A 9555-nucleotide genomic window follows, 5' to 3' on the forward strand; every position below is an offset into this window, starting at 1 on the left:
GGAGCCGGCGCCGGCGGCGTCCTGGCGGCGCTTCTGAGCCCTGGGGTTGTCGGTCGAGTGACGGGGGTGGGCCGTGGAGGGAAGGGCGGGCGGATCGTGAATGGGCCCTTCTGAGGGCAAAGTATGCCAGGCGCAGCAAGCAGCTTGAATGATTTGAAATCTTTCATCAGATCCTGGTCAGTGTCAGGATTGTATGACGCAAGAGAGCGCAAGGCAAGCAGGCCCCCGCGGCTCGTGGCCTTCGCTGTGCAAACGCGCAAGCCCGGAAGCGTCGCGCTGCCGTGCGCCCGACGCCCGCGACGACGCTTGCCCGCAAGCGCCCAACCTGGCAAGCTGCCGCTGCGCCGAGTCCGCGGCGGCACCCGCGCCCATCGCGGCGAGCGCCTGGGATATCTGGGCCCGCCACGGCGCAAGGTGGTCCGCGGGCAGCCGCAGCAGGCGCGCGAGCGCGGCGCGCAGCGCGGCGCCCTTGCTCGCCGCGACTCCGTCTTGGCCGTCGCCGGGCGAGGGCGCCCTGACGTCACCCTGACATCAGCGTATCCGGCGTTTGGGGCGCGGTCGTGTGGACCGCAGGGGGGAGGGGGAATTGTGAAAGGGGGGCCAAGTAGGAATGGTGGAGGGCGCGCCCTCAAACATGGCAAGCGTGGCCGGTCGTGTTTGGTGCGCACGGCTTGCATGCATAATGTGTGCCCTGCAGAACGCCTTGAGTCGCGCCGGCTCCCTGTGCGCACGTACGAAGGCGTGTGCCCGCCCTAGATTTTTGCCCCCACCCACCTTGCTCGCAAGCGCCAGGAGAGGCACGAGCGCCGGCTGCAGGAGTGCCGCCCGCCGCTGCGCCAGCGACGCGAGCGCGCCGACCGCCCCGATGAGCACGGGGCCGGGCAGCTGCGGCGCCGAGGGCGCGGCCACCAGTTCGGCCAGCTTCGCCACGGCTTCCCGCGCCGCCTGGGTGATGGCAGGCGCGTCCGGCAGCGTCCTCATGGGTGGGCCGTACTGACCCGGGACTACATGGGCGCAGAAAGGGGGGGGCAGGTGGGCATTGTTGACATCAGCCTAGGGGGTGGCGGTAGGGAAGGCCCCCAAGGCGGGCCATTTGGGGGTGCAGAAGGCAGTGCTGCTTGCAGGAGCTGCGCTAAGCGCCCTTGGCGCATGTGTTGACATTGGCAGGCGTGCGCAGGTGTGGAGGTGATGGAGCCGAGGCCTTGGATCTCATACGGCATGCACTGCAGCAGGGTTGAGATTTGTGTGTTGTCTCAGGCCGATCCGGGTTCCATGAAACCCGCCCGCTTGCGTTGTGCTGTCGCTGCGGCAGCAGCTGCGCCCCTCGCCCGGCCCATGCGCCCCGCGGCCTCCCCGCCCGCTGTGGCTTCACGAGTTGCATCGCGCCGCGGACGCACCCCGCGCTGCCGTTTTGCTTCGGCGCAGGGATTGCACATAACACTATGGGCTTGCCCCGCCCTGCCACCCCCGCGGCGGTGGCGCCAGCCGCAAGGTGGCCCTCAGAGGCTGTTGCATTGAATGCCGTGTGGTTACAGTGGACAACCTCACACCAGCTACTATGTCGGTCCTGCTCTGCCCATCGCGCCCCCACTTCAGCGAATGTTGTCCGCAAAGTCCGCCCTTGCAGCTTTCGGCAGCATGATGCCGCAGCGCTGCGCGCACCGGACCCGCCCCGCCGCCGCGCAGTCAGTGCGGAGCAAGCACACCCGGCGGTCGCGCGCCCGCGCCGCAGCGCACACCGCCAGACGCGCGCCGCGCGCCGCGACCCACCTGGCACGACCAGCGGCGCCAGCTCTGACGTCAGCAGCAGTGCGGACGACTCACACAGCTTGATCCCCGCGAGGCGCGCCGCCACAGACCCTGGGGCCGCGCCAGAGGCGTGCGGCCCCGCGGCGCCGGGCGGGGCGCCGCCCGCCAGCTTGGTGGCGCGCGCCAGCAGGTCGAGCGCCGCGGCCCACGTGCTATCGGCGTCGGCGCCGGCCTGTCATGGGATGGCAATCAGGAGCATCCGCTGGAACGCGGGACACTATCACAGAACCAGTGTGTGGGCCAGCATCAACTCTTCACTACAAGACATGCGATGCCATGACACTTGCAACACATGCACAGCCGGCTTCACAGCTTGCTGAGTTAACGGCTGTTGTTGACGCCGGACGCAGGAAATTGAGAAACTGAAGCTGACGCGGGCGCATGTGATGACCGTGCCTCAGTGCCTCAGCAATGTTGGTGCGACCCTGGCTCAAGACCGCAGTAACCCGGCCCCATTGGCGGCCCGCCGCAGCCGTCCTTCCGCACCAGCTGCGCCGCGTGCATGGCCAGGGACAGCCGCAGCACTGGGTGGCAGGCCACCGCTGCCAGCTGCAGGACCGAGGCGTTGTCATCCGCCGCGAGCCCTCCCAGCGCCTGCGCGGCGCCGGTCAGCACCGGGAGGCTCGGGCGCGCCGCGGCGGCGGCGCCGGCAAAGTCGGCGAGCCAGCGGCGGACGGAGGGGTGGGGGTCCACCTGCAAGGGGGCCGGGGCGCCAGCGGGGCAGGGTGCTCGCGCATCCGACCGGTGCAGAACCCAGCATCCATGGCCGCGTGTCACCAAAACGCCGCCAGTTGAGGCGACTAAGACACCGGGCGTCACTGCCAGATGCCGCAGCACGCGCGACCGAGGCAGCCATGTCGCGTCGGCGCGGCTGCGCTGGTGGTGCAGCCCACCTGGAAAAGCGCGAGCTCGTCGATGAAGGTGTCGAGCAGCTGCGGCTCGCGCTGCAGCAGCAGCTCCCGCAGCCGCTGCAGCTGCGCCAGCTGGCATGCCATGAGAGTGCGCGCGGCGCGCACGCAGGGGGGAGCACGGCCAGGCGCGACTAGTTGCGGCGGGCGACGCACTGTATTGTCTCAACTGCATTGCCGCACCACGCCGACAACACGCTTGGTTGCGGCGGCTGCCACAACCTAACGCTTTGCAAATTTTACAATGCACATACATACAGGTATGGCCCTCTCTGCAAAGACTGCACATGCAGTAACCACACTGCCAGATCCCACACCTTGCTTGCTGGTTCCGAGGAGAGCTTGGCATTGTTCAACACCCGCACAACGTCCTCCACCACGGACATTCTTGCTTGGCTGCTCTGCAAGGCGGCAGGCAGCACCCTAGATCAACTGGTCATTTTCGGTATGTGATCTGACAATGCCAACGCGGCTGTGATGTGCATGTATACATTTGCATCGAACGTTCCTCTTTACTTGAAAACAAGGGGTCTCTGAAAGTGACACTGCAGCCGGTCACACCAGCAGCAGCTGCAGAAAAGGCACATGTCATTATGAAAGTGTAGCTAGTGTCCGTGCCGAATCCCAGCGAGTGCACGGGAGCCACAGACACAGAGCCGCGCTTTGGCGCCGCACGGCACGCGAAGCGTGCACAACGCTGCACTGCTCGCAGTGTGCTTCTGGCACAGCGAGCGGCGAGCGGTGGAGGGTAGTGTGCCCGTGGCGCCGCAGCCCGCCCCATCGTCCTGGACAGCACCACGCTGGGGCCCTGCCCCAACGGATGGAGCCTGCAGCCGCTCAGCTCGACGGCGCGGGCGCGGCCGGGCTAGGAGGGGCGGCAGGCAACAGCCAGCTTGTGGAGCCTCAAGCCTCTGCTGTCATCCTCCATTTCGACGTCGATTGTGAGGGGGCTCGTGAAACCGCCTGCGCACAGGGCCACGCAGAATGGTTGCAAGGAAGGCCAGGACAACGCTGTGGTGTGTGGTGCGCGGTGCGCATCCAACATGTCCTTGCAAGTGTCATGCGCCCCGCCACCCTTGACTCCTGGCGCCGCAGCTTTCTACGCTCAAGCGGAGGAGCTGCGAAACCCGCAGCTGGCCGGCAAGCCGATCGGCGTCACGCAGAAGTGGGCGTCTGCGTTGCGCCGCTGGGCTGCAGTCAAAACCCTGCCTGACGCGGCGGTTCGCTCTAATCCTGAGCTGCGTCCTGAACGATTTTTACGAGAGGTGCCAGTTTTGACAATCATCACGCTCGCGGGCGCCCTTGGCCAAGCGTCTTCCTATGCAACGCCAACACGCACACTCACACGCTCTCACGTGCATCGCCGCATTTCTTGCCTCGCACTGTCCTGCCTCGTGCCCTGCCAGGTACCTCATAGTCACCTGCAACTACCCCGCCAGGTGGGCCCCTGCATGGCAGGCGCAGCGCAGCCACCTCCACCTTCACCCTCACTCGCACCCCCTCCCTCACGAACATTTACGGTCTCCGTGCATGCTCTCCGAGCGAGGCAGTTTGCATGTGTCGGAGTCTCCCAAACAAGCCCGCTTTGCGCCTCGCTTGCGCAGGGCGGCAGGCGTAGGCAAGCTTATGGGCATATCTGAGGGCCTCAGGCGCTGCCCTAGCTTGGTGCTGGTGGGTCGACTGGGTTTGCATGGGGGCGCGCAGAGCTGCTTGGTAAGGCATATTACGCATAGGGCGCCCACCAGCATGCGTGTTGAAGAAGGCCACTTGATCAGCTGGGCCAGACATCGCTCAAGACCAGCTCAATCCTGACCAGTCGCTTGGCAAACTGCGCAAGGTCGCAACCCACACAAACCACACTTGCTTAATCTCGAACCTTCGAATAATTGATTACCAGATCCCCGGGGAGGACCTGACCCCATACCGCGCCGCCTCGAAAGCCATCTCTGCGGTGCTGCAGCGCTTCGGCCCTGCGCAGCGCCTCGGCATGGACGAGCTGTTTGTCGACGCGACCCAAGTGAGCGCGGGTCTTGGCGGCTGCCTTGAACCGGGAAACCGCAGCATACCAGCAGCCAAAGGAGGGATGAAGGGTGCACAAACGCGGGCTGCCCCGATGCGCGAACTGGTGTTCCTGCTGCTGCAGGCAGTGAGCATCCCGCTTGTTCAGCAACGCGCATGCGACTTGAACACCTTTGCGCCCAACCCCACGCATCGTCAGGAGGTGGAGGCCCGCCTCCGCGCGTGGGGCGGGCGGCCGCCGCCGGGGCTCACGTGGTGCGGCCACCTCCATTCAGGGTCTGCGCCACTAATCGCGGACAGCCGGCACCGGCCCCAAGACCTGCGTGCGCCGCCGGGAAAGAGTGCAGGCCGGCACGAGCAGCGGCAGGGGCAGGAGGCGAAGCAGGAGCAGCAGCAGCAGCGGCAGCAGCAGCAGGTGCAGCAGGTGCAGCAACAGCAGCATCAGCAGCAACAGCAGCAGTTGGAGAGCCAGGAGGGCAGGGCTGAAGGATGGCAGCTTGAGGATGAGAGGGTGCTCGAGGCCTTCGAGCAGCAGCAGCAGGAGCAGGAGCAGCGACAGCAGCAGCAGCAGCAGCAGCACCAGCAGCAGCAGCACCGCGAGGTAGCAGACGACGCGCTCCTTGGGCAGCCATGGCAGGTATCAGCAACGCAGCAGCCGGCGGCCTGGGTCGCACGGCTGATGGTGGGGAGCGCCATAGCACAGGAGGCACGTGCGGCGGTCAAGGCAGAGACTGGCTTCCGCTCTTCCGCTGGTGAGCCCGTGCCTCGGCCCAGCCGCGCGTCCATAACCCACAGATGAACACAGGCGCGCCTCAATCATAGCGCACATACAGCAGCCGTCTGCACCGGTCCCAATTGCATACACAAAGCAAGCACAAGCACCAAATGGCACGTGCACGAGCGCACCGCTTTGTCAGCCCACATCAACCCCCGGCTGCCCTTCCCACCGCATGCACATCGCCGCGCCGACCACCTCTTTGATTTCCGCCAAAAAAGGCATTGCCTGCAACAAGCTCCTGGCCAAGCTAGTCAGCGGCGTTCACAAACCAGATGACCAGACCATCCTGCCACCACCGGAGGCCTGGGTGAGGCGCACGCGGTGACAAGGCCCTTCTCGTGCCCGGCCCGCCCCGCCGCCTCTCGTTCGCGCTGCGGGGCTCCGGCTGCGGGGCGCGCCGCGGACCACAACGTGATGCAGTCAGGGTGTTTTCTGCTTCGTGCCGCCTCCAAGTTTCAGCGTCCTGGCATTGCGTTACACCCGTCTCCCCCCCCCCTGAGGAGCGGTTGACGTGAAGGGCTGGGCCTGCGCGACGCAACCCTGATGCAGGGCACGCTGCATACGCTGCATTTTGCACTCTGCGCCCGCAGGCCTTCCTGGAGCCGCTACCAGTGCGCGCGCTGCCAGGCATCGGCTACAAGCTGGCGCAGCAGCTGGCGCAGCTGGGCGTGGCCACGGTGGCCGAGCTGCGGCGCGTCAGCTTGCAGCGGCTGACCGCCACCCTAGGGGAGAGCCAGGGTGCGCCGGCCCCGCCTTCGGCTGCTTTTTGGGGATTCTGAGAACTGGAGTTATGAGAACTGGCTGATGACATGAGCAGCTATACCGGCTGGTCTGTTTGCTGTTGGGCGATGCTATGGCCTCAGGCCCTGGTTTTTGAAAGAGCATGGTGCCAGGGGTCTCCTTTGTTATTGTTAGTGTGGCTTGGGTGCGCTAGGCGAGGCAGGGAAGGGAGGAACATCTAGACCATACTGTGCTCTCGCCCCTGCAGGCGCCATGGTGCACGGGCTGTGCCGCGGGCTAGACCCCTCACTGGTGCGGCCGTCCACCGCGCCCAAGAGCATCACCGTGGAGGACTCGTTCGCGGGGTGCGCCACCTGGGAGGCCGTGCGCGCGGTGCTGCAGGTGAGAGGCGACGGCCCCAGGCGCACTAGTTCGTCACAGGATATGAGCACTCCCCGCGTGCTGAGAGAAAAGGCTGGGGATGTGTGTATTGCCCGGCAGGGCTGTTGCTGCAAGGATGACGCGCTCAGCCAGCAAATGGGTGTGTTAGGTTGGTCAGGAGGTCCAGGGCGCATGATGCACACTCTGAATTGGGAAACTGGACCAAAGCATCGACACCCATGGGGGCGGCTCAGCCTCTCATCACGTGCCTCACTCATGTCTACCCCTGAATTCTTCCCTGAGCCCCAAAACCATCTCATGCCCCCCTAAATTCCGAAATTGTGAAGGTGCTCGCGCCAGACCTTCTGGCCCGCATCCACGAGGAGTGGCACGAGCGCCGCCGCCGCCCCCACACGCTCACCGTCCGCTGGCGCAGCAAGGGCGCCGGCTGGCAGCGCGCCGGCGCGAGCGTCCCCATGCCGCTGCCTGGCCCGCTGGCGGGCCCTCCCGGCCAGAAAGAGGCGGACGCACTTGTGAGGGCGGCGCTGGGGCTGCTGAGGCAGCAGCTGCGCGGCAGCTTCGACCTGTCTCTCATAAATCTTGGGGCCACCAACATCAAGGACGAGGGGCCGGGGCCGGGGGCGTTCGACACGGGCGCCTTCGCTCGGCTGCTTGGTGGAGGCGGCGGCGGCGGCGGCGGCAGCGCAGTGGTAAGGGAGCAGCGGCCAGCGGCGGCCCCCTCAGCAGCCGGCAGCAGCGCGGCTGCAGACAGCGCGGCGGGGCCGCGAGCTGCAAGCTTGGAAAACGTCGCGAACGGGGCGAGTGCTGTTGGTGTGCCCAACTGGGCTGTCGAGCTTCAGGCACGGCTCGCTGGCGCAGAGTTTGGACCCAGCTCCTCCAGTCACTCAGCACCACTGGCAGATTCGACGCCGCAGCAGCCAGAGCGGCCGGCAGGTGTGCAGCCGGCGGGGCTTGCGGCTGCAACAGCAGCGGCAGCGACGGCGGCGGCGGCGGCGGTGCAGCGGCGTGACTATAGGCGCAGCCCGGGTGGTGGTGGCGGCGGCGGCGGCGCAGCTGCAAGGGTCCTGTCAAAGAGCGACGAGCGGCGGCTGAGGGAGCAGGCCCAGCAGCATGGGGTTATGTTGGACCACAACGGCCAGCAGCAGGCCCCTCATCACTTGCCAAGAAGGTGGCAGCAGCACCACCAACAGCAGCAGCAACAGCAGCAGCAGCAGACGCAGCAGCAGCAGCAGCAGCAGCAGCAGCAGCCACAGCAGCAGGAGCAGCAGCAGCAGCAGCAACAGCCGCAACAGCAAGACAGTTATCACCATAATCATCATCATTATTATCATCATCATCATCATCATCAGCAGCAGCAGCAGCAGCAGCAGCAGCAGCAGCAGACAGCGGCAGGTCAGCTATGGCAGCAACAGCAGCGCCCGCGGCAGCTGTTTGGACCTCACTCCTTGGGCCGAGACCAGCAGGAGCAGCGCCCCACAAAGCAGCAGCGGCAGGAGCCTGTCATCCTTTCACAAGAGGAGCGCGGCGCAGCATCCATGCACTGGCAGCTCGCTCAACCGCAGGGACCCATGGCAGGCGGCCCCTCGGCGCAACCTGCAGCAGCACCAGGTTCTGTGACGGCTGCGGCTGCCGCGTCCCCGTTGGTCAACACCGGGTCCCAAGGCAGTGCGGGTGCGGCCGGTTCTCAAGGGCACTCGGGCTTGTCCCAGGCGGCGGCAGCTACGGCGGTGTTTGATCTGGTCAGTATTGGGGACGAGGTCGTGGGGTCTGTCCTGGTGGTAGAGGCAGACGAGGATTGGCCGGATGAAGATGGAATGGAGGAGGGCTGTGAGGGGCGGGGGGAGGATGCCCTTGGAATGGCGCTGCTCGCGGAGGTGTCCTGATGCGGGTTCCTCGATACAACCTGCGCGCCGTGATGCGCTTGTGGCATTGGCATTCAAAGCCTGTTCGCACACAGGCCAAATGTGTAAACCTGGCTTTCATCAATGCACACATTTGACAAGACCTTTCCAATGCTGTCCCCATCAATTATGTCGCTCACAAGCCGACCACCTGCAGTGCAGACTCTCTGTTGGGTGGTGACTGGCCATAGTGCGCAGAGCAGAGACGGTCAAACAGTTGACTGGGTTGGAGCCCCAACACCTGATAATGATGCGCGCCTTCCAATTCGCTCGTGTAGCAACTCGTTGATCTGTTTGTAGCTTTGTACCTTAACAATATCGCGCTGTCCAACTCAAGGCTGCCAGCTTGGTGCCAGATCACAACGCAGGACCAGCGAGCTGGCACACACTTGTAGTGTTTTATTAGTGATTTCACAACAGCACTTATGGAACAAGCTGCAAGCTTCTTCACCGTGATGGCGAGCGGTCAGCTGGAATCAGGAGAGGTTCGTCTTCTCGTGTACCAATACAAAAGTAATGCAGTCCTTGAATGATATGATCAAAGGATAAGATCAGAGAACAGTGTGCAGATGCCCTCTTCATGTGTTTAGATTGCGATCGCTGGTGCTGCTGCTGCTGCTGACATGCCGGTCCCACCCACTGCCCCAACCAACCACAGATCCCAGGCTGCGACACAGCATACTGCAAGTTTGAGATGGTGGCGGGGGAGGACTGGCAGCTGCTGGACGGGATGGAAAGCGGCATCACGCAGGTGGCGAGGCAGCCGAAAGGTGAGGCGCACCGGCACGCACAGAGGTCAGCAGCCAGACCCTGCGTGTCGCGTTGGCCCAGTGGCCTGTTGGGCTTGCAGAGAAGGGCTGCTATCTGACCAGCCGCACAATTGAGGTATGATTTAGGTTTTCGCTCTCAGGCGTGGGTAAGCGTGACGCGGGCCTGAGCTATGGAAGCATGCCCGAACGCGCGCTCCCCGCTCTGCCACCACCTCCACCTCCTCCACCCTCACCACCACCACCACCAC

General features: G+C 65.0%; 2 protein-coding genes across 2 annotated transcripts in view; one reads left to right on the plus strand and one right to left on the minus strand.

Annotated features, from left to right (window-relative positions):
- Positions 1-183: 183 nt before the first annotated feature.
- MNEG_6990 (hypothetical protein) lies at positions 184-3103 on the minus strand (the record flags this gene model as incomplete). Its single annotated transcript, XM_014044535.1, has 6 exons — positions 184-525; positions 775-1004; positions 1771-1981; positions 2296-2502; positions 2703-2792; positions 3035-3103. The coding sequence occupies 6 exons, from the start codon at positions 3101-3103 to the stop codon at positions 184-186; spliced, it is 1149 nt and encodes a 382-aa protein (XP_013899989.1).
- Positions 3104-3701: 598 nt separating this feature from the next.
- The window catches only part of MNEG_6991 (DNA polymerase iota subunit), a gene marked incomplete at both ends in the record, with an annotated part of 7631 nt that continues 1777 nt past the window's right edge, over positions 3702-9555 (plus strand). The window contains 11 exons of the mRNA XM_014044536.1: positions 3702-3747; positions 3813-3882; positions 4124-4156; positions 4322-4388; positions 4615-4734; positions 4936-5488; positions 5733-5821; positions 6105-6252; positions 6503-6636; positions 6963-7325; positions 9196-9288. Coding sequence (XP_013899990.1) covers positions 3702-3747; positions 3813-3882; positions 4124-4156; positions 4322-4388; positions 4615-4734; positions 4936-5488; positions 5733-5821; positions 6105-6252; positions 6503-6636; positions 6963-7325; positions 9196-9288 — 1716 coding nt within the window. The remainder of the gene's footprint in view (positions 3748-3812; positions 3883-4123; positions 4157-4321; positions 4389-4614; positions 4735-4935; positions 5489-5732; positions 5822-6104; positions 6253-6502; positions 6637-6962; positions 7326-9195; positions 9289-9555) is intronic.

This window comes from Monoraphidium neglectum, assembly GCF_000611645.1.
Source record: "Monoraphidium neglectum strain SAG 48.87 unplaced genomic scaffold scaffold01196, whole genome shotgun sequence".
Lineage (NCBI taxonomy): Eukaryota > Viridiplantae > Chlorophyta > Chlorophyceae > Sphaeropleales > Selenastraceae > Monoraphidium > Monoraphidium neglectum.